General features: G+C 45.1%; 2 protein-coding genes across 11 annotated transcripts in view; one reads left to right on the top strand and one right to left on the bottom strand.

The window, feature by feature from the left end:
* Positions 1–2,629: 2,629 nt before the first annotated feature.
* On the top strand, positions 2,630–16,910 carry HDHD2 (haloacid dehalogenase like hydrolase domain containing 2). Of its 4 annotated transcripts, XM_027656158.1 has the most exons (9): positions 2,735–2,857; positions 2,998–3,064; positions 4,171–4,298; positions 5,538–5,648; positions 7,586–7,794; positions 10,102–10,186; positions 13,854–14,070; positions 14,831–14,894; positions 15,836–16,910. In XM_027656158.1, the coding sequence occupies exons 4-9, from the start codon at positions 5,548–5,550 to the stop codon at positions 15,937–15,939; spliced, it is 780 nt and encodes a 259-aa protein (XP_027511959.1). In that variant the 5' UTR covers positions 2,735–2,857; positions 2,998–3,064; positions 4,171–4,298; positions 5,538–5,547; the 3' UTR covers positions 15,940–16,910. The 4 variants fall into 4 exon arrangements, with proteins under 4 accessions (XP_027511962.1, XP_027511959.1, XP_027511961.1 ...); XM_027656161.1 differs by lacking the exons at positions 2,735–2,857; positions 4,171–4,298 and adding an exon at positions 2,630–2,662; XM_027656160.1 differs by lacking the exon at positions 4,171–4,298.
* Positions 16,911–18,752: 1,842 nt separating this feature from the next.
* The window catches only part of KATNAL2 (katanin catalytic subunit A1 like 2), a 30,933-nt gene continuing 26,961 nt past the window's right edge, over positions 18,753–22,724 (bottom strand). For all 7 annotated transcript variants that reach the window (XM_027656157.1, XM_027656151.1, XM_027656152.1 and 4 more), the window contains exons 14-16: positions 20,646–20,808; positions 19,491–19,593; positions 18,753–19,162 (exon numbers count right to left, since the gene is read on the bottom strand). In XM_027656157.1, the coding sequence (XP_027511958.1) occupies positions 19,023–19,162; positions 19,491–19,593; positions 20,646–20,808 (406 nt within the window). In that variant the 3' untranslated portion in view covers positions 18,753–19,022. The remainder of the gene's footprint in view (positions 19,163–19,490; positions 19,594–20,645; positions 20,809–22,724) is intronic.

The following is a 22,724-nucleotide window of genomic DNA, read 5'->3' as shown; positions in this document are numbered from 1 at the left end:
CCTTTTCAGAGAAGTTAGAATTCTTGTGTCTGTTTCACTGCTAAAGTGTTTTACCTTAATTTTAATGAGGGGATGCCAAGGGAAACCTGGCAGTTTCATTATTTTAAAACAGCTTAGTTTATAATCTCTTCTCCTGACGCCTTGACGTTGTATATGAAAATGAATCTGTAATATGTGTAAATGCATTTAATGATCAGTTGCAGTGTTTTGGCAGAGTAAAATATATCCAGGAGGAGAATTTTGTGTTGTTTCCTTTTTTTTTAAGTGATTTTTGTAAATAAATTCTGAATTTCTAAATTAAGCACTCTCTTTCCTAACTCACCCTCCACCTGTGTACAGTGGGATTATCTCAAAACTCATCTTCATCCTGTTGCAGATATCAGAGTTACTGTTCTTACAGGGAATACTTAATTTTTTCCCACATCCCTGTGAGAGAAGTATCTCTTCACTGTGAAGCTGTATTTTGGCATCATATCTTTGCTGTGAAGCTGTATGTTGGTTTATGTAGCGAACCTAATGAGCCATGGCAACGTTGGCCTGAGGCAGAGTAGGATCTTTAAGTTCTGAAGTAGGTGGATCTGTTAGAAAGCATTTATTTAATATAATCTTTGTGTAATTCAGAGGTGAAGAGGGTACAGCCTGTCTCAGTTTTTTCATGTATCTGTCTTTCATGGAAAATGGGCAGCACGTATGTGGAGCTGATTAAAAAGTGGATCGAAATGATAAACCACTTTGTGTTACTGTAAAATTTTGGGAAAGAAAAGCACTGGTTGATGTTCCCACTGTTGTTTCATTGGAGTGCTGAGTGATTTGAAGCACAGCTTGCGTATCATTTAATTTTTGTATCTATTGACTGTTAAAATACTAAAATAAAAGCCAATACTAAATATTACAAGAAACAGATTTAAAAACGGGTAAAAGCTGATTTCCCCCATTTCCTTGTCCTTCCAGGAGGGGTGAAGTTCCAGTGTGTGGCTCACAGCACGTGGGCAGATCCCTTCCAAGTTGCTGAGGCATGTGCAGGGAGAAGGAGCAGCAGATTCACGCAGCAGGAAATCCTCCATTTGAGGCAAAACTGGGACAAGTTTTACCTGAGAGATGCAAGATTTGAAGTGGGGCAGCTGGAGATCAGGTGTCCCAGGTAATGAGCAGGGGAGAGGACAAGGGAGTGCAGAAACAGCAAGGGAATAACCACACTGCTGTCTCCTGGTGTGGCTTCTGGCAGTTCTGGAACAGCTCTGCTGTGACTAAACAACCCCAGCTGGGGCTGGGGTTCTGTAAGGACTGGGAATATGCAAAATGAAGTTTCCCCCTGGCAAAAAGCTCCAAGGCCGCTCTCCAGGGGTCACCTCAAACCATGCAGAGTATCATCATTTGTACCTGGCATGGAAGTCACTGGGTGGTTCGGGTGGGAAGGGACCTTAAAAATCACCCGTTTCCATCCCCTTGCCAAGACAAAGTCACCTGGACCAGGTGACACAGGAATAGGTCCAGCTGGGTTTGGAATGTCCCCTCCGAGGGAGACTCCACGACATCCCTGGGCAGCCTGGAATATCAATATAATCTTATCCATGTATGAATATAATAAGTGGATCAGTTATTATGGATATAGTATGGATATAATTATATATATAATATTATATATATGTAATTAGAAGAATTTTTTCCTAATATCCTATCTATCTATCTTAAAATGGTTATATTACGGATATAATATATGTATATACGGATAGAACGTGTTATATATAATCATAATATCCATGTAAGGATATAATAAGTGGATTAGTTATTATGGATATAACTAAATATCTATAATTATATAATATATGTGCTTAGAAAAATTTCTTCCATAAATATGGACTATATAAAACATATAACAACATATATATAAGTATATATAAAGCTTTTATTTATATATAAAACATATAGTATTGTATATATGTTGTTATGGTTATAGATATATCTATGTATGGACATAATAATATACTATTTTATATGTTATATGCAGTTGTATATAATCAATATATCCATACATGGGTACATCATCATCATTATATTATTATTATTATATGTAATATCCATATAAGATGAAATATATCCATGATATATGGGTTATAAAATATCCATAACATATGGATTATGGATATATTAATAATATATGTATTATGGATGTCCATAGTGTATGGATATGGGTATAATTGTATCCATATAGGAGATAATGGATATAATTTATATAATTCATTATCACACCCATAGATATAATTTATATAATTTACTGTCATATCCACATACGATATGATTATAAACAGGACATCAGATAAAAAAGATAAGCATTGGATGTAATAATACTGGTGTAATGGCCACAATTGATGTAATTAATGTAATTTATATAATTTATAAAAACATCCATATTGTGAGGCGGCTCGGGCCCTCAGGGCCCCGCGGGCTGCCCGCCGCGCTGCCTGTCGCGACTGCCAGGCTCCGACCGGCGACCCCACTCCCTGAGGGCCGAGGTCGGTGTTTATTTACAACGGTAAAAATCACATTATAATTTTTACACGCCGTGCCGGCGGCGGGCGGCCCTGGCACTGGGCAGGGCGGCCGCGGCACTCGAGGGCCCCGCAGCGCGTCGGGCCGAGCGCGGCGGCGGCGGCGGGAGCAGGTCAGTGCCGCGGGGGGGAAGCGGGAGCCGCGGCCCTCACCCCCCTCCTCAGAGTGGGCGCGCCCGCCGCCCTCGGTCGCCAACGGGCGGGCGGAACCATCCGCGGCAGGAAGAGGGGAGCCCGCCGCGCTTGGGGTTCCCCCGGTGGCGAATGGGCCGTCCCGTCTGCCCGTTGTGTGCTGGCGGGGAGAGGCGGTACCATCTCTTCGCGGGGGGATGCGCAGGGGGGTTGTGTGGAGCGGGAGGGCACGGCGGGTGCTGACCTGTGCCGTCAGCATCCTCCCCACGTATATAATCACATATATAATTATATAATATACCCCTCTTTCCCTTAGGTCGTGCCTTGTGTCCCTCGTGTCCTTGTCCTAGAGCTGGGCTGGGGGGTCCCTTTGTCCTGACCAGGTGAGTTTTCGTTGAGATGAGATTGTGAAAAACGAGGTTCCGGGGTGTTTTAGGACTTCCTTGCCAGGCCATGAGCGTTATCCTTGAAATTATGCTGTGCTGAAAACTAGCTCTCCACGTAACTTGCCTATTTGCTGGATAAATACCCTGTGAACAGGAGAACCCATGGAGATCTAGGCTAAAAGATAGTAAAATAATAGTAATTAAAAATAAAGGCGCTATAAAAATTAATAAATAGATTATTATTATTATTAATAATAGAAGAACAACAGAAATTATTTATTCTTGAGGTGCCCTCTTTCCCCATGGAGGTGATGAGGCTCCTTTAGGAGTTCTGTTGCCAGCTTTGTATCATAAGCGTTTAACTTTGGTCCTTTGTAGCAACAGAGAATACTGTAAAATAGGCATTTTTATTTATTTTCTTACTGCAGAGAATCAGCAGGGAAAATGAATGTAGGGGCTCAAAGTTTTCTCTGTGTGTGTCTGTCTTGTAGCTGGGACATCAACGTCACAGGATCATTGATTAAACTGTCTGCAAAGATGAAACTGAGGGAAATTTAAATTTACTGAGGCAGGTTCTAGCCTGTGTGTGTTTTAGAAGTAAAAACACGTCGCATGTTGTCTGTAACCAAAACAGCTCAACGGAAAAACTGTAATCCCTTGCTAGTGGTGACAGATCACAGATTCATGGAATGGTTTGAGTTGGAAGGGACCTTAAAACTCATCCAGTTCCACCCCCTGCCATGGGCAGGGACATGTTCCACTATCCCAGGTTGCTCCAAGCCCCGTCCAGCCTGGCCTTGGACACTTCCAGGGATGGGGCAGCCACAGCTTCTCTGGGCAACCTGTGCCAGGGCCTCATCACCCTCACAGCCAGGAATTCCTTCCCAATATCCCATCTAACCCTGCCCTCTGGCAGTGGGAAGCCATTCCCCCTTGTCCTGTCCCTCCAGGCCCTTGTAAATAGTCTCTTTCCGTGTTTCTTGTTGGTTCCCTCCAGGCACTGGAAGGGGCCACAGTTAGGTCATGCCAAAGCTCTTCTTCTCCAGGCTGAACAATCCCAGTTCTCCCAGCCTTTCCAATAGTTGTTATTGTCTAATGAACAGATGTGTGTGTGTCTGTATTGGACAGTTTCTAAGAAATAGCTCAGCAGGGCTTGCTTTTGGAGCAAAAGGCAGCACTTGGAGCTCACGTGAGGAGAAAGAGTTGTTTCTGAAGGCTGGATTTTATCCAGGTGACTTGCTGTTTCCTTCCGCAGTGCCTGTGCCCTTCAAATGCTGGCTCTTATTATGGGCTGAGTCTCTTGTACCTTTTTGTGTGACCCAGAAGCTCGCTGTAAAAAAACCTGCCTGGCTGTCCCATCTGAGAGAACAGGGACCAGCCCTTTGGGGTGCTGGGTATCCATGACCCCTGAGACCAGGTGGGAGCTGGGCTGGGGGGTCCCTTTGTCCTGACCAGGTGAATTTTTGTGGGGCTGTGATTATGAAAACTGAGGTTCTGGAGTGGTTTTTTGGGACTTTCTTGCCAGGCCATGAGTGATATCCTTAAAATTAGGCTGTGCTGAAAACTGGCTCTGCAGGCAACGTGCATATTTTTTAGATAAATACCCTTTGAACAGGAGAACCCATGGAGATCTAGGGTAAAAGATAATAAAATAACAGTAAATTGAAAGTATAATAAAATAATAAGTATGACTAATATTATTATTAATAATAATTGAAGGTAAAAGATAAAATAATAGTAAGTGATATTATATAATGATAATGATAATAATAATAATAGAAGAATAATAAATAATTCTTGGGGTGTCCTGTTCAGGTCCAGGAGTTGGACTCGTGCTGATGGGTGTAACAACCTGCAAGTTCCACCCTGTCACCACCAAACAGCCTCAAAGTCAGGGCTCCCAGGGCGTGGTTTGGGCTGGATCACCCTCGATCTTGCTTACAGAAATAAAAATTAACAACATCCACTTCGGCGGAGCGTTTGGAGCTTTACAACGAGAGCAGTGTGTATTTATTTTCACTTCAGCAGCCCCGTCGGGCGTAGGTGGGACTTGCTGAAATGTGCTTGCTGAGGCCTTGAACCAGCAATACCAGACCTAATGATCCTCTTCTCAACACTCTTGAGCTGTTCAGAGAATTTTTTTTTTCCTTTCGACTCGCAAATAAAGGCACTTAAAAAACAAACAGGACCTGATTTCCATATACAGAGTCTTTGGGAGAAAAAAACACCTCTCCATCAATTATGTTGGCTTTTTTTTTTGTTTCTTTTTGTTATTGTTGTTTGTGGTTGTTTTTTTTTTAAGCGCTGCCTCTTATTTCCCCCCAGTCTAGAGAGGCCCATTTAGTGCTGGGAGTAATGTTGTGAGTAATACCGGGCTTGGCACAAACGAGGCGCTTAACTGAGCTCCTTGCTTTTATTGCCCATTGTCTCTAAGCCAGCTTGTGGTTTCATTTGTTTTCCTGTGTCCCAGGGGAGGGGCGATGGCAGCGCGGCGGGCGCTCAAAGCCGTCCTGGTGGATCTCAATGGAACACTTCACGTGGAGGACTCGGCTGTGCCAGGCGCCCAGGAGGCTCTCAAAAGGCAAGTTTTACCTCTTTGTTTTTCTGTTGTTGTTTTTTTTTTTTTTTTTATTTCCTCTGGCAGGTTGTGTCAGCGCTGTTTCCACAAAGTCTCTTTTCTAGGTGAGCCCTGGAGCCTCTGCCTTTTTCACGCTGTTGTGGCAAGCAAAGACTTGGCCAAATTCTGCTTTTATTTACACCTGCATTAACACCCAGACAACTCAGAAAATTCAGCTTTCCTGAGTGGCTCTCTGTGTGTTTTCTAAGCCTTTTCCACGTAGAAAAAACTCAATATTCAAGGTCTTTCCACTGATTCACATATGACTACAGCCTTAGCCAAAGTGGAGAGCAGTTGAGTTCACCTGAATTACGCCACTTACACAAAATCACTTCAGCTGAGCTGTTTCTCGAGGCTTTGTGAAACTGCAGGAGCCTGATCCTGTGTCAGAGCCCTTAGATCTGTGCTAAGCTAAAATGGAATAGCAGAAAAGCTTGGCCTAGTGAGCAAGGCAGACTCTGCAGAATTCTTATTTCATTCAGACAAGACTTTTCTTTATTATTATTTTTAAAGTTTCTTTCTGCTAGGTAAACAACCTAGTAATTTTTTGGTTTGAGAAACGTTTGATAATACAGCTCATTGTCTTTTGTAGGAATTTTGATATATTAATAAAAAGGAGAATTAAATACCTCTTGCTCTTGTGATGAAAGGGTGCCTAAAGAAACTGAGGCATAGCAAAATGATTTAATCTGACCAAGTCAGTGGTGAAATAGGATACACAATCCCAGGAGTATTTGTACTATGATATGACACTGTTTTCCTGGAGAAGACCTCTTGTAATGGATTAGGAAAAGCCACAGAGTGATTGATATATGCTGTTGTGGTGAATGAGGGAGGACACCTTAAGATTCAGGTCTTTTTCCCTAAAGTTTTGAAAAAAAAATTATTTTCTCATGTTCTTTTCTGCTAATCCATGTCACTGTCCTTCCTGAAGAGGAGCTGGAATGACTGGCATTGGAGCAAACGGAGAGATGCCATTTTTAGGGTTTCTTCTCAGTATTGAGGTCCACAGGAAAAAATAGTATCAATTTTTATTTTAGTACCAGCCAGGGGACTGTTTTACCAGTTCATGTCTGTGCAGGGTCAGTGTATCTAACAAATGAGAAGAAAGTGGCAGGTGCAAGCAAAGTCTCCAGGACTGACCAACTTTATTCTGATGTTCTCCATGCAGTCCTGATGCCTGTGTTTGTTCCTATAGCAACAGAGAAAGTGATGGTGGGGGAATAATTAAAGGAAACGCTGTTGAAACTGTTACTTAAAATTATTTGATTGTTTGGTAGCATGTACTGTCAGTGCAGGGCAATAATGTGGGTTTATGTGATCCTGGTGTTCCTCAGGAAGGGGAGAAATGGCTGCGAAAGCTGACATAAAACCACCATCACGGTAACACAGGTTCCTGGAGCATCCTACACCTCAGAGCGAGGCACAGCTGCTGGGAATTCACCCACCACGTGGAGTTCAGTGTATTAATTTAGCAGCAAGCTTCTTTGGTTTGTTTATTTCTGGTTCAGGGTGCCGTTGATCAAAAATGTGGGGCTGGTTTATTTGTTATCTGGTTTGAATTAAAAGGCTTTTCAAACTAGTTGTTGATCACAGATGTGTTTGCTACTGCTGTGAAGGTGGAGCTTGGAATCACCACTTTCCTCTGGAATTTTCGTGGGAGAAGGGGAAGAGGGCTTGGGGGAAGGCTTTGTTTTGCCCTGGTAGCTGTAGTTCTTGCTCTCTGCTTCACGCTACCCTCCAGCCCACAGAAGTTCTCGTGTGGCACCAGTGCTCTGGTGTTTTCCTCTGCAGCCACAGAGGGTACTTTTTTAGCCCCACAGAGAAGTACAAGTGTGCAAACAGAAGGATTGCTGGCCGTGATTCACACTGGCCGCTCTGGGTGTGCTGTTCCCCCACAGGCTGCGCAGTGCCCCTGTCACCATCCGGTTCGTGACCAACACGACCAAGGAGAGCAAGAGGGACCTGCTGGAGAGGCTGACGAGGCTGGGCTTTGACATTGCAGAGAACGAGATCTTCACGTCCCTGACAGCAGCCAGGAACCTCCTGGAGCAGAAACACGTGCGGCCTCTGCTCCTGGTGGACGACAAGGCCCTGCCTGACTTCACAGGTGAGGGGCTCTCGGAACTGAAGAGGGGAAATTGGGGAACAACTAAGGAAACATAGTGCTCTCTGTCATGCATAGACTTGTCTTCTTTTTAAATTAAACAGCCTGAAGTCATAGCTTCTTGAAGGAGCAGTGGAAATGGCAGCCGAGGCCTCCAAATAGAATCACAGAATATTCTGAGTTGGATCCTCAAAGATCATCAAGTCCAAGCATTAAGTGAATGGCCCATACAGGAATCAAACCAACGACCTTGGTGGTGTTAGCACCATGCTCTAAACAACTGAGCTTATCTCAGAGTCATTTGGGTAAAACTCAGTACTTTCCATTAATTTCCAGTGTAAAAAAAAATACCAGTAATAGTTAGCAGTAGGTTATTGGAGATTTATTGCACCTACCAGGGCTGGGTTTTTTTATAGCAAGGATGTGTCAGGTTGTGCAATACCTGATTTCCAACAGAGGCTTTTCTAATAAAGAGATGAAAAAACAGTGTGTAGGCCATGCAGGAGGCTGTTTCTCTCTTCACAGACTATTACTAAATGCAAAATCTCCAGGTAGTTATTGTTGCTTATCTTGTGTTGAACATCTGGGTCTCACCCCATGTACTTGGATACCTTCATTCGTGGCAGGAGGTTCCCCACCCCTACATTTCTAGATTGTCATTTCTAAAGACATGGTGGAAACCTGCTTTGCTTTCAGATGTTCCCATTTCCCTCCCTCAGCAGTAAGGGAAGTAGAAGATGGTATGTTTTCATATGTCTGGCAGGGGCCTGAAGTTAGACCCATGTCATTGTTTCGAGAGTAGTGAAGATAACCGTGTTTTTAACACACTCAGAATTGAAAAACTATATATTCAATTTTTCATTTAAAGTCTAGGCAGCAGGAATGTGGGTGGCTTATCACTGCTCCTTGCCCCTTGTCTTACAAAACTGAAATCCCTCTGGCTGCATAATTTCAGTAGGTTCTAATCTTGCCAGGATCTAGAAATTTCCTGTTAAATTTTAGTGCGGTAGTCAGTAATCTCCAGATACACGTGTTAAAGGGAAGAGGCTCTGCGGCCATGAGAGCAATGAAACCTGATAATCTGCTCTGCCTAACATTGTATCCAGAGAAGTATGCCCCCAGCAATACTCTGTGTTTGTGTTCTCAGGAAGGCTTTCTTGGGTCAGAAACAGGAGAGACAGCAGCTCTTTCGCTGAAAGCGTTTAAATCAGTTTAATCTCTGTGGTTTTGGGGACCTTTCCATCAGTTTTGCAGTCACTGATGCTAATTTTGTAAAAGATGGAACAGACAGAGATGTCATTTGGGTACGTTGGTGTTGCCTGGGTCTAGAGTGGATTGTTTTGTCTCTTTTTGCTGTAAAGGGTTTGGCTGCTTCCCTGTTTTCAGTGCTGCTCTTGAAACATTTAAGTACAGTGCAGAATGCTTCAAATTCCTGTTGTTGGCTGCTGTTCCTGGCCAATCTCTCTACAAAGTTGGTCACATATGAGTGTAATCCACTCTTGGTTAAAGGACCCAGATGCTTCTGGGTGGTGTCACAGATCCACAGGGCAACTCTGGTGTGTTTGAAGGTGGAACAAAACCCACAGCAAGTGCAGGATGCAGCCGATGACGTGTCATTAATAAAACTGTTTGTCCTGTTGCTGCTGCTCTGCTTCCATTGCTGGCTCTGTTCAGAGGTGGCACTGACATGCAAAAACAGTCCTGCTCCTCAGGAGCAGTGGAGGACAAAGGGGCTGTTCTCTAGGGGACTAAATCCACATTAAAAAAAAAGACCTTTCAGAAGAGCCCACACTAATCTCGAGTAACAACTTCTAGGTCATGCTGCAGTACCACGTTTGCTTGGTATCAAATAATTTGATAATGGAACAAGAGACAGATTTTAGACCCTCAGTGAATTTTTCTGGGACAAAAGGGAATAGAAAAACTGGGTGAAATTTACTAGCCTTCCTGCTTTGCTTGTCTTACAAAGCAGATAAATATATGTAGAGAGGGGCTCTCAAATAACAGACTCAAATAACATCATTCAGTTAAAAGAGGGATTTGTGTGGTCTGCTGCATTTCAAGGGAGGCAGTGAGACAATCATTCAACAGTTGTTTTTAAGACTGTTCAGCTCCAGAGCTGTGTTGATCCTGGAGGATTGCAGAGTCTGGATAGGCCAACACCTTTTCCACAATGCTTTCTTCATTCTTAAAAGACATAAAAACCAGTCTCTTAGTTACTCTGTAAAGTGATTAAATGCACTTGCTGACTGTGTGCTGCTAAGTGTGAATTGAACTCTGCTCACTCAGAGTTGTGTTCTGGTTTTCCAGGGATAGGCACTGATGACCCCAATGCAGTGGTGGTGGGATTGGCTCCTGAGCACTTCCACTACGAGATGATGAACAGGGCATTTCGGTAAGGCAGCCCCTCGTGGGATTTTGGGTGGTGGCTGTCTTGTGCTGGGCTCTAAACCTCTGCATGTGTGAGGAATTCCTTCTCCTGTGGGAAGAAGAGGGGGGTAGGAATATCACTGTTGAGCAGGGTGTGAAAGAGCCACTCATCCTGGTGGATTGGGGCCGTCACCATGAGCTTCAGGTGGCCCAGAACCTCATTTTTACAGCTTTCAGTCTGTAAATAAACTGCAGAAGTACAGTCACCACTGTGACTGGGAGGTGGCAAAGTTAGCAATGCCTCAAGAGGAAATACACAAAAGCAAGGATGTGGGGAAGCAAGCACAGAACCACAGAATCAGATAGGATGGAAAAGCTTTCCAAGACCATTGAGTTCCCCCCCAGCCCAGAGCACTGAGTGCCACAGCCAGTCCTTCCTTGGACACCTCCAGGGATGGGGACTCCACCACTTCTCTGGGCAGCCCCTTCCAATGCCTGACCACCCTTTCCAGGAAGAAATTCCTCCTGATGTCCAACCTGAACCTCCCCTGGCACAGCTTGAGGCTGTTTCCTCTTGTCCAAGAGGAGAGAGAGCTTCCATGTTCAAAGCCCAGCCTTCAGATCCCAAATATTATAGGGAACGAGATCCAGTGTTTAGGGCAGATTATTCCTTACCTACATAATGCAGGATATCCAGCAATATCTTCTGAATCATCTTCTGTTCAGGAGTGGCCAGCACAACATGGGTGAGGTGAGGTGAACTATGGAGCTGATCCAGAGTGTCTTATTTTTAAAACTCTTTGTTTTGTCCATAGACTAAAGGGTAAATCAGACTAAATTTGCTTGTCATCATCCGTGAGCCAGGCCTGCAGTAGTGTGTGCAGAGCCTTGTTTCCTTCTCTCTGGTTCTAGCTTGACACCACACCCTTGATTTTTAACTCCAAAAACCTTCAGCTTGAAGAGGCTTGAGCGTGAGCCTGTTACTGAGTGTAGCCTGGGTGATGGATGTGATGAGTCCTCTCCACTCTTTTTGCTCAATGGGATGGTGGCTACCACACAGTTTTGCACCTTGAAATCTGGTAAAAACCCTGATCTCAAGCACTTTAATCTGTCCTTATAACCACAAAATCCAAAAAGGGAGTATAAATTACTGCTGACCAGTATCTTCCTTGGGGTAGGAGGCCAGTGCTGTGCTTATCTGCTGCCAATTATGTGTCATAACAACACATACTGACCCAAACCGCCTCTGCCTCGGTGCATGTTGCCAAAGGCATTGATTTTGGAGTTTTACAGTGCAGTCATGAGTGGACTCCAATTTCACAACTGCATGAGCTTAACCCATGGTGTGTCCCGGGGCTTACATAATTTCATTTATTGATATTTCTGTCCTGACTATATTAGCTGTTGAATCATATCCATTTGCTGCCTGGGGCCGGAGATCAGGGCATTTAAAACAAGAAACCAGTGATGGCATGGAGAGTCTCTTGAGGGTTCCAGACTCCCAGGTTATGTGGGAGTGCCTGTGGAACTGGCCCTGTTGGGGTGGGCGAGGTTGTCCCAGGATGGATTTGGGATTTATGCAATAAGCATAGAATTGGATGCTAGCTCTGGTGATGGAAGGAAAGTGCTGAGGGCCAAATCCAGTCCCCTGCAGAGGGCAGCGGATGCAGCATGGCCTTGGTGCCCATGGGAGAGGTATTATGGGTAACAGTGGGTGTGCTGCCTGAGCACCCCGTACCCAGCACTGCCTGGGTGGTGTGGCTGAGAGCTGGGCAAGGCTGAGTCCTTCAGCTCTCCTTGCCTTGTGCAGACACATTCCCAGCCACTCCTGGTTTGTCTGCCTGGAGGAAGATTTCATCTTCTGTGAACCTGGCCTGGCTCTGCCTGGTGCTTTCTTGTGTTTCAGGCTTTGCAGAGGCCCTAGGACTGGCTTTGTCTGATCTGTAACACCTCACTGACTTGTTCTGGGTGTTTTCCCCAGTCTTCTATTGAGGGTAAACTTTTGCTGGTGTCAATTCTGTTTGGCCTGATGGAAAAACTAGCCACATTCTCTTTTTATTGAGTCTTATGCCATGTCTATATTCCTTCTCCTTTACTGCTCAGGTGATTGAGTCAGTTGGGATTTGCACTGCAAGTGGAATTGCACTGGGATTGCAAAACTTTGAAGGGAATCTGATTAAATGCAGGTATCTACAGTGCAGGTGCCTGGGCTCTGGAGGGAGGAGGAGGCACTTGTAAGGCATTTTTCCCCTAGTAGTGCTTAAAATAGGACAGTTGAACTGTGCTCTAGAAGTGCATTTTCCTCTGCACTGGCTGTGAAGAGCCCATGCTGACTAATTATCTGGTAGGCAGCTATTCCACTGACACCCAACATTAGGTAAATCTAACCCAACATGAGTCCCCAAACGAGGTGCACAGAGTAAGGCCGTTCTCCAGGCACCATTTGAAATGACTGAGACTAAATTTCTCTTTTTGTGTACATGGGATTTTGATGCCACGCTTAAAAGAATTCTCTCAGGTGAGATCTTCCCTGCAAACTGCTGTATGTAGTGGTTGTGGTGCTGCTGTCAAATTAAATTTTTCTGTGTCCTAGAGGCATCCTCCCATTGTGAACAGTGTCTGGCTGCTCACAGATACACACACCAGCTCTCTTCTGCTTGAGCTTGCTTTGGAATGCATTGATTTAACAGAGGTGTTTTGTGATAATGAAGTGAAATGAAGTATTTTCATTTATCTACTGCTCAGAGTAGCCAGGCTGCTCTGCAAGCAGGCAGGAAGGAGCAGACCACTTCCAAGGAGCATCCAGCTCACCTCAGCCAGCCTCAAGCAACAGGAGCACAGCAGGATTTTGTTTGTTTTCTTAAAGGCTTTTTTGTTTTGTTTTGTTTTGTTGTGTAAATCAGGTGGTGTTAAGAGGGAGAGGAATCCTCCTTTCTGCCCCGAGGATAACAGCCAGTGTTTCTCCTCTATCCCCCAGCTTTGCTCCTTACTCCTACCTGTTGGAATGACCTGCTGTACCTGGAGAAGGTGTAGCATGGAAGGGGAAGCATTTGGCACTCATTATATCAGCTTTTACAGATGCTGTCTGGAGGGCTCTTGTTGCACTGAAACGTGGGGAGGGGGGAGAACTGTAGTAACATGGCTGTGCTTCGTGGTCCAGGAGGGTTCCTGCAGTGCAGCAGCTACACAGGCTGCCCTTCCCTGCAGGACAGGGAGCTGCTGTGTCTGATGTGAGGAAAAGGAAGGAGCTCTAATCCAGCTTTGTTCCTAACAGGCTCAGTAATAGCACTGTTAACTGGGGAATTGAGTGGGACATGAATGCAGCAAATAGCTTTGTGGGTTATGTAACTTGTTACTGTAATTCCTTCCATGTTACAATACAAAGTTAAGGTCAAATGATTTATCCTATACCTGTAAGAAATTCTTCCCTGTGAGGGTGGTGAGGCCCTGACCCAGGTTGCCCAGAGAAGCTGTGGCTGCTCCTGGATCCCTGGAAGTGTCCAAGGCCAGGTTGGACGGGGCTTGGAGCAACCTGGGATAGTGGAAGGTTTCCCTGCCCATGGCGAGGGATGGAACTCGATGGGCTTTAAGGTCCCTCCCCACCCAAACCTTTCTGTGAAAGCCATTGAGGCCTTCAGCTGTAAATATAACTTCTTTAATATTTTGTGCTTTCTTCTTCATTCATTCTTTAGGTTGATTTTGGACGGGGCTCCTCTTATAGCAATCCATAAAGCCAGGTATTTCAAGAAGAAAGATGGGTTGTCTCTGGGACCTGGGCCTTTTGTGACAGGGCTGGAATACGCGACGGACACCAAAGCGACGGTGGTGGGGAAGCCAGAGAAAACTTTCTTCCTGGAAGCCCTGAGGGGGACTGGCTGTGCCCCAGAGGAGGCTGTCATGATCGGAGATGTACGTGGGGACCAACACCCTCATCACCTGCTCACTGACACAGTGCTCATCTCCACTGTGCACACTGCTTGCAAAGGGATGGTTCCACCCTTTGGAATCACCCCCCCTTTGTGTGTCCAGAGGAGGGAACAGAGCTGGGGAAGGGTCTGGAGCAGCAGAAGCGGCTGAGGGAGCTGGGGGGGCTCATCCTGGAGAAAAGGAGGCTCAGGGGGGACCTTCTGGCTCTGCAACTCTCCGACAGGAGAGGGGAGCCAGGGGAGGGGTTGGGCTCTGCTGCCAGGGAACAAGGGACAGGAGAAGAGGAAATGGCCTCAAGTTGTGCCGGGGAGGTTTAGATTGGATATTGGGAAAATTTCCTCATGGAAAGGGTTGTCCATCCCTGGCACAGCTGTCCCGGGCAGTGGTGGAATCCCATCCCTGGATGGATTTAAAAGCTGTGTGGATGTGGCACTTGGGGTACTGGTGGCCTTTGCAGTGCGGGGGGAATGGTTGGACTTGACAATCTTTGAGGTCATTCCCAGCCTAAACATTTCCATGAAAACTTACAGGACTTAATGGGTAATACTTGGGCTGGGTTCTCTTTATTTCACCACTGTTTGATGGGGCAAAAAGCACTCAGCAAACCACTCCTGTGACAGTTTCACTGACACGCAGCTAAAAGATTTCAATTCCATGTCGCTACTTTTAAGTGATGTGCAAAGCAGAAATTTTTCTGGAAGTGTCCATGCCCACCAACCAGTTGCTCTCTATTCTGCCCCAGGACTGCAGGGATGATGTTGGTGGTGCCCAGGACGCGGGCATGCGTGGGATTTTGGTGAGGACAGGTAAGTAGTCGACATATCAGTCATTTTGGGAGATGGTGGTGATTTCAGTGATCTCACTCTGGATACTTGCAGCCCCTGGGCCCAGAGTGAAGGCACCCTGTGGCCAGCCCTGGTGCTTTGTAACAGCCCACCTAGGAATTACAGTGGTCACTACGAGCATAATTTTGCTTTGGATAAGAGAGGAACCTGAAGGGACTGATGGTGTTACTGATGGTACCGTGGACTGGGTGAGGCCTTTCTGAGGTGGCTGTTGCTCATGCTACACTTATGTTGAACATGAAAGGAAGTAATCCTGCTGTTCCTCAGAAGAGTCTTCAGAGAGGCACTTTTCATCAGGAACTGTGGTGATAGAACAAGGAGTAACAGGTTCAAACTGAAAAAGATGAAATTCAGGTTAGAGATAGGGGGAAGAAATTCTTGGCTGGGAGGGTGGAGAGGCCCTGGCACAGGTTGCCCACAGAAGCTGTGGCTGCCCTATCTCTGGAAGTGTTCAAGGCCAGGTTGGACGGGGCTTGGAGCACCCTGGGATAGTGGAAGGTGTCCCTGCCCATGGCAGGGGGTGGAACAAGATGAATGTTAAGGTCCCTTCCAACCTAAACCTTTCTGGGATTCTATGATTCTATAAAAGTGAAAATAACATTAATATTTCAAGAACCTTCAGCATGGACGTATGAACAGTCAGTGAGAGAACAGTTCCAGTACTGCATTGTGAACCTGTGCATAAGTAACTGTAATTCAGAGCCACAGCTGCCCCTGGAGGAATCTTCGGTGTATGTTTAGGGAAGCCTTGTGGGATGTTTGTTGCAGGAGAACCTCAGATGGGCACTCCTCCTGCCTGGTTGGTACTGATTTGAGGAGGCTCTAATTTTCAGGGGGAAAAAAAATAAAAAAGGATACTCAGAGGAGCCTGGTAAATGGATCATTTTGTTAATCTGTTACAGGTAAATATCGACCGGCAGATGAAGACAAAATCAATCCGGCTCCCTATTTAACCTGTGAGAGTTTCCCAGAGGCAGTGGAACACATCCTAAAGAGTATGCTGTGAGAAAGGGAGTAGTTGGTTTGGAGGACCATCTGCTTCATATAATTTCCTTCATTCTTGCTTCAAAAATTAAGGTCCCAAGATCAGTCATTGCATGTGTGGCATCAGAAACCTGCCTGCAGAGTGAGGGGCAGAGGGTCTGAGTGGGCCCAGCACAGTCACCACACACAGGGAGTGTGGCAGAGTTCTGCTCATCTTCAGTTTTCAGGAAATATCTGATGAAAAGCCCTTCTCTGGAAAGCGTCACTTTCTGCAGAATAAGTGAGACTTATTCTGAAAACATGCACTGAAAATACCAACAGTAACAGAGGCTTAGTTGGCCTGTAGTGATTTCACTGAGCTCTTACTTAAAGGTAGAGATTATGCACATTTAGAAGTGACTTTTAAATTAAAGTACCACTATTGCTTAATAATAACTACTGTGGCTGTCTTTCCTCTCATTACAGCAGATCCTGTTCTTTGTTTTTCAAATTTTACATAAAATTAAAAACTGTCAGCATTTTACAGATGTTTTAATTAGATGCTGTTATTAAAAAGAATGATACAGAAACAAAACTCTGGTATTAAATGCCTCAGAGACTGTGACTTTTTAAAACTAGGCTTCAGCAGGGTCCTATTAGTGCTGCAGTTGCAAAATTTCACTGTTGTTGGGGATTTTTTTGTTTCTTTTTAATGTTATGGGGAAAATCCTTCACGAGCCATGGGGACACATTCCAGTTTTTACAGTTGGTTAGCAGAGCTGTAAAATGAAATTTAATTCTGTTTCATGCAATGCTTTTCCTATGCTCTACATCCCCCAATATGAACCAACTTTGTAATGATGGTAAATGGCTTTTCTGGTCCATTTGCAAACTGTAATAATCAAAGTCCTTTACAGTTGTTTTACAGTGCTCCTGAGTGTTAAATTATTAGATTGTAATTATGCATTACTGGAGTATTAACCTTATTGAAAATACAGTTTTGTGTTAATGAGCCATGCTTGTTCTTGTTAAACAAAACCATTGTGATGAATGAATTTCCTGACATGTGACAGCCTCTCTCTGCAGCCTCACTTGGTGGGTGGTTACTACATTCAGATCTAATCTCTGTCACAGACAGAATGTGTGGATGGATTTTGCAGATTTTGCAGTAGAAACCCAGAATCATTTAGGTTTGAAAAGCCCTTTTAAGATCATCAAGTCCAACCATTCACCAGCACAAGGCCACCACTAACCCATGTCCCCAGGTGCCACATCCACATGGCTTTTAAATCTCTCCAGGGATGAGGACTTCACCACTGCCCCGAGCAGCCTCTGCAGAGCTGGACAGCCCTTTCAGTGAAGAAATTATTCCAAATATTCAACCTCAACCTCCCCTGGCACAACTTGAGGCTGTTTCCTCTCATGGTGTCACTTTTTACCTGGGAGCAGAGACCCCTCAGGAACAGAGGCCATCTTTAGATACTGTCTGTGTGCCCTCACACACTGTCACGTACAGTTTTGTATAAATTCACACATCTAGTTTTTGTGCCAGCAATTCTGAGCCTGTTTCTGCTTGGAGGATATAAGAGAGGTCTGTGGCCCAGGGTCAGAGTCAGGTTCAGGAGGTGGGAGAGCTATAAGCAAAATCCTGTGAAGACATTTCCCATGGAGACTTTTGACATGTGACTGATGCCGGAACTAAAAGCGACTGTCAGTGCCTCAGAGGCCCTGGGACGTGCTGGAAAGCATGCACAACCCTGGTACTCGGAATGCAGATGCACACAACAAGGAAAACACTGGGAGAACTGCAAAGAGGGAAGAGTGTCTTGGTGAGGAAGAAGGGTAAGAGAAGGGCATTGGTGAGACCTGAAGAAGTGACTTGTCAGAATCGCTGGTGCAAAGAGTGCAGGACACGTGGCAGTGCTGACAGCTCACCTGACTGTGTGTGCAAGAACAGTGGCTGGTATTTAACACTGCACTGCAAAGACTGGAAAACTCCACTGGGTCCAGTGGAGGGTGACACGGGTGATAAAGGGAGTGGAGCATCTCTCTGAGGAGGAAAGGCTGAGGGAGCTGGGGCTGTTGAGCCTTGAGAAGACACACTGAGAGGGAACCTCACTAATGTCTGTCAGTGTCTGCAGGGTCAGAGGATGGACCAGGCTCTGCTCTGTGTGGCCCAGCAATAGGACAAGAGGAACAGGCACAATCTGATGCCCAGGAAGCTCCACCTGAACATGAGGAAAAACTTTGCTGTGCAGTGACTGAGCACTGAACAGGTTGCCCAGAGAGGATGGGATATCTCAGAACCATCTGGACACAATCCTGTGCCATGTGCTCTGGGATGGTCCTGCTGGAACAGGGAGGTGGGACCAGGTGACCCACTGTGGTCCCTTCCAACCTGAGCCATTTCGGATTCTGTGATCCTGTTTTATGGCTGGCTGTGAACCAGTGGGTAACCACCAGTACAGTTTCTAGTTCATTAGCCTAAACCTGCTGATTTTCTACAGTATCCCTCTTAATTCCTTGCCTTTTCCACCTTGGAAATGCTCCAAACCAACAGGAAACTAACACACTTGACACATCAGCTGAAAACGATGACAAACTAACCTCATCTACAAAGCCTTGCTAAGGTCCTGAGTTTCACTGAAAACCCCTGTTTCATGTTTCATTAAGAAGGGTGCAAGTCTCTGCTGGTACAGCTACACTGACTGTGATGCTTTAGTGAGTCTTGGAAATGGAGAGTTACACTAATTGTCTAACTGTTCTCAAGCTTTCTGCTTCAGTTCTACCTCCAACCTGTATGTAGTTGTCATGAATAAAGACTGAGAAGCAATCAATCTTTTAAGTCTTCATGCATAAAATTAAGGCTGGAGGCTTTGTTGCATAGGAGCTGCCATTACATTAATTCCATGAAGAATGTTTTTTGAATGGTCATTAAAATGGTTAATAAAGAATAACCACCACTCCTTCACCTACCCTTAAATTTTGGAAGTAAAGATTTCACTCTGACACTTGTCACTGCTTTCTCTTCCCTGAGACAACAGCATTTCCTTCCCCATCACCATCTGATCCTTTGGAGCAAGGACATGCCACTTTGGAAGTCTTGGAAGTTTTGGGTGTTTTCTGTCAAACTGACTCAAATTCCCTCTGCCAAGCCATGTACTTCCGGCTTAGATTCTTTGCTGATGGCTTGGTGTGGGTGATCACATCCAGGAAATCAGCTGTTGTGATCGTGTCCAGTTGGATCACGGGCAGCTTACTGTTACCTAAAGAGAAGAGAAGTGAATAAATAGTATTATCATTACCAAAAGACATTCTTTTATGTCCCTGCCTAATGCAACACTTAATATAGGGAAACAACAGAGTTAATGCAGTGAGATAAAGCAAAAGTTGTATTTATGCAGAGAGCACAGATACTGACATTTAAAAGAAGGCCTGATTTTCAGAAATTTAGATGTTTTAGATCTGTAGAGTTTAGAATTTTTCCAGGCAGATATCAGAGCTCCACCTGCTGGGGTTAACATGATCGTTCCTAGAGTTACAGCAGGAGATCAGCATTTGCCAGTTGACATTCTCTGCTCAGAGCTGAGGTACCTGGCTGATGATTTTCAAGAGCATCAAATATTTTCCTCACTGGTCTCATGGCGGCTTCCTTGCACACGAGTTTTATGTCTGAGCCGGAGTATCCATCTGTTTCCTGTGATGGGATCAGAACAATGCATTACAGCTCACAAATTAGACAGGAATAGCATTTACAGGCATATATATTGTAAATGTATTTATAGAAAATATTTGTGAAGTCTACTGCTGTCTGAAATATCTGTATATGTATACCCACAGACACACACAGACACATATCTATTTTTATGTGTATAATTTCCTCTTGAAGTTATGTTGCTTGTTCTTCTTTTGAATGCCCACAATACCTTGCAGGAGCAAGGAAAATACTGTGCGTTTTCTCTTTAAAGCCCATTTTTCTGTAGGTCAAATAAAACCCACCTTTCTGTGTCCATCCCCATCTTTCCTGTTAAAAAACCCCTGTGTTTCATTGTTAGGATTTATAAACCCAAAACTGAGCAGTATTTCTCCATGAACACAGGTCAAATGAGTCAACTGGGTAAACTGTAAAATATTTAGGTGTTGAGTCCTTGAGCAAACTGGTCTAGTGAATGGCATCTCTGCCCATGGCAGGGAGTTGGAACTAGATGATCTTTAAAGTTCCTTCCAACCCAGAGCATTCCAGGATTCTGTGATTCTATTTCCAAAGAATTCAGGATGTGACAAAGGGCTAAATGAAGAGAGCCTGGGTATCTAGTGAATCTTTTCACTGTCAAATGCTCTTTTCTCCCACAGCAGTGGAGCGGTGACAAACCTTCCCTACACAATTAACTGTTCATTACCCCGGTGAATTGGAAGTGCTCCCAGCTTGGTGAGAACAGTGATAAAATGTGCTGTTGCTGGAAGTCTCCCTGTATTTAAGGCTGAAAAGTTGGCCCAACAGAGAGGACCAGAATACAGCATTTTGCAGGCAGAGCTGTGTGAAACCAGTGATTTCCACATGCCTGTGACACGCTCAGCGCCGTGTCCTGCCAGTCTCCCTTTGGAGCCTCAGACTGAGCTGAGGTCCTTCCCCAGCTCTGTGTGTCACAGCTGCCACACCAAAGTGCTGTCCCAACCCTTGTTCACAGTTCTGGCCCAGAAATGCCTCCAGCACCACGTAGGCACTGTCCCTGTCACAGTGCTTCCCACCTGGCTCAGCAAGCTGTAATCCAGATCTGTCCTCAGCTTCACACCCCCGCTGTTGCTCAGAGGGGGTAGCCAGTGCTGGATCATCACCTGCCGTGCCTCTTTACTGGGCAGGTCCACCAGAATCCTCTTCTCCAGCCTCCGCAGCATGGCAGAGTCCAACTCCCTGCAAGCAAAGGCGGAGAGGGATCATCTCAGTGTGTCTTGTCGTGGAGACCTGGCTTTGACAGCAAGGTCCTCGCTGCAGGGACTGGCATTTTTCAACCCCACCTGTAACTGTGCCAAAATGAAAAAAAAAGGGTTAATTATCCAGTGTGTTCCTGTTCAGCATGTCAGTGATGTGCTGGCTTGTGACACTGAGGATTAGCAATAGCAATGAGAAGTTGCAGTTTCCATCCCTGGCTCTGGTGCTCATCTGCTGCATGTCTCATCAGTAACAACCTCTCCCTTTCTCCCTCTGCTATTAAGGAGGCAGTACAAATTGTCTGTCTGGGGCACTGTCAGGACTAATTAATTGCTACTTAGTAAGGGATGCTCAGTAGGTATAAAATCCAGACTGAAGGTCTTGGATGTGAGGCCATGTATTACGGCAGAACAAGACGCCGATCTGGGACTGCTCCTGCAATACAAACTATAAATAATACAGTTACAAAGCATATTGCCCTTTATAAAAAAGATCTTGTGAAGGGTGGACAGGCTGGGTAAATGTGTCAGTGAGCCAAAACCCATGATTCTGTGAACATCAAAACTGATAAAAATGGTTTGCCTAAAAAAAAAAAAAAAAAGAGAAAGAAAAAGCTTCTGTACCAATCTTTACTGGCCCCATTCAGTCACAGACTCATTATTCCAGTTTACAATATAATTCTGTCCTCATACCTGCCAAGAAACTTTCCTCTAGTGGAAACTCACTTCAATGTGCCTTGTGCAAACAGAAGAACAGGAGCTACAAGAACCTGAGCGGAAGGAACCAGCTGCTGGAGGGTTGTACCTGCAGCCTGGGACTGTAGATACACTTAAATTAAACCTGCCTCTACCTTTCCCAATTCCCTAGGTGAAATATTTTTGCCAGGAAAGTCAACATTCAGGCAATGAATGGGGTTTCTTGTATGAAACTCCCTTTAATTTACAGGGAGCTCAAAGCCAGCTCAAGATGGATCTGAAGGACACTGACAGAGCTTGTTTCTGTCACATTTGGTGACTTGTCCTTCTTTTTTAAGAGCTAATGGTTTTCAGTGGCATAGCACATGATAAAGGAACCCAAAAAGGGGCTCTCAAAACTCTCATCTCAGCAGGAGCAGCGATGTCCCCCTCCCCAGAAAGGACATCTTGGTTTGGGAGACCTCATTCCACATGCACTGAGCCAAGGGCAATGAACACAAAGATCAAAACACCAGATCAACAGGAACCCAGAGGACAACAGGAGTTAGCTCAGATCCACCTCAGTACTTCTAATCAAGGCTGCAAGAGTAAATACCAGAATTTGTTCATCAATGGCTGTCAGTATATTGATATTATTATTGATATTTTAGGCTGTTTCAGATGCTGTCCAACATCCAGTGCAATAGTACAGGGTCCCACCCAGAAAAGATAAAGAACCACACTCACCTGCTCACCTTCCAAATGTATTTTTCAGCCCAGCTTATCAAAATTGCTTTGCTTGGCTGGAAATTTGCTTATTTGGCTGGAAATAATTGCTCTGGCTGACCAACCCCTTTGCTGTTATTTACCCATATTAACATCCTCTGTGTACAGAAGGCAAAAGTTCTCAGGGTTTTGGAGGTGCCTACACAGGTACCCTAAAAAGCACGTGTAGGCAAAGGACAACCACAGCCAGTCTCTGCAAATACCCTGAAAATCCTCCAAATGATGAAGTTTTCCATGACTCCTCCTGCTTCAGGTCCCCCCCAAGATCACAGTTTCACGAGCTCTCTATCCATGTTCTGTAAACATGAAGTTGCTCTGTTTTGAGAAGCTGTGGCTGCCCCTGGATCCCTGGAATATTCAAGGCCAGGCTGGATGGGGCTTGGAGTAACCTGAGATAGTGGAAGGTGTCCCTGCCCATGGCAGGGGGGTGAAACAAGA

Source organism: Corapipo altera, unplaced genomic scaffold (assembly GCF_003945725.1).
Source record: "Corapipo altera isolate COAL_440 unplaced genomic scaffold, ASM394572v1 61553, whole genome shotgun sequence".
Lineage (NCBI taxonomy): Eukaryota > Metazoa > Chordata > Aves > Passeriformes > Pipridae > Corapipo > Corapipo altera.
Note: the sequence above shows the minus strand (reverse complement) of the source record. Positions and strands in the feature narration are given on the sequence as shown.

Coding starts and splice junctions, on each gene's coding strand:
- HDHD2 (XM_027656161.1), top strand. CDS start 5,548: ATGGCAGCGCGGCGGGCGCTCAAAGCCGTCCTGGTGGATCTCAATGGA. Junction 5,649..7,585: donor GCCCAGGAGGCTCTCAAAAG/GCAAGTTTTACC, acceptor GTTCCCCCACAG/GCTGCGCAGTGCCCCTGTCA. Junction 14,071..14,830: donor AGGCTGTCATGATCGGAGAT/GTACGTGGGGAC, acceptor ATTCTGCCCCAG/GACTGCAGGGATGATGTTGG.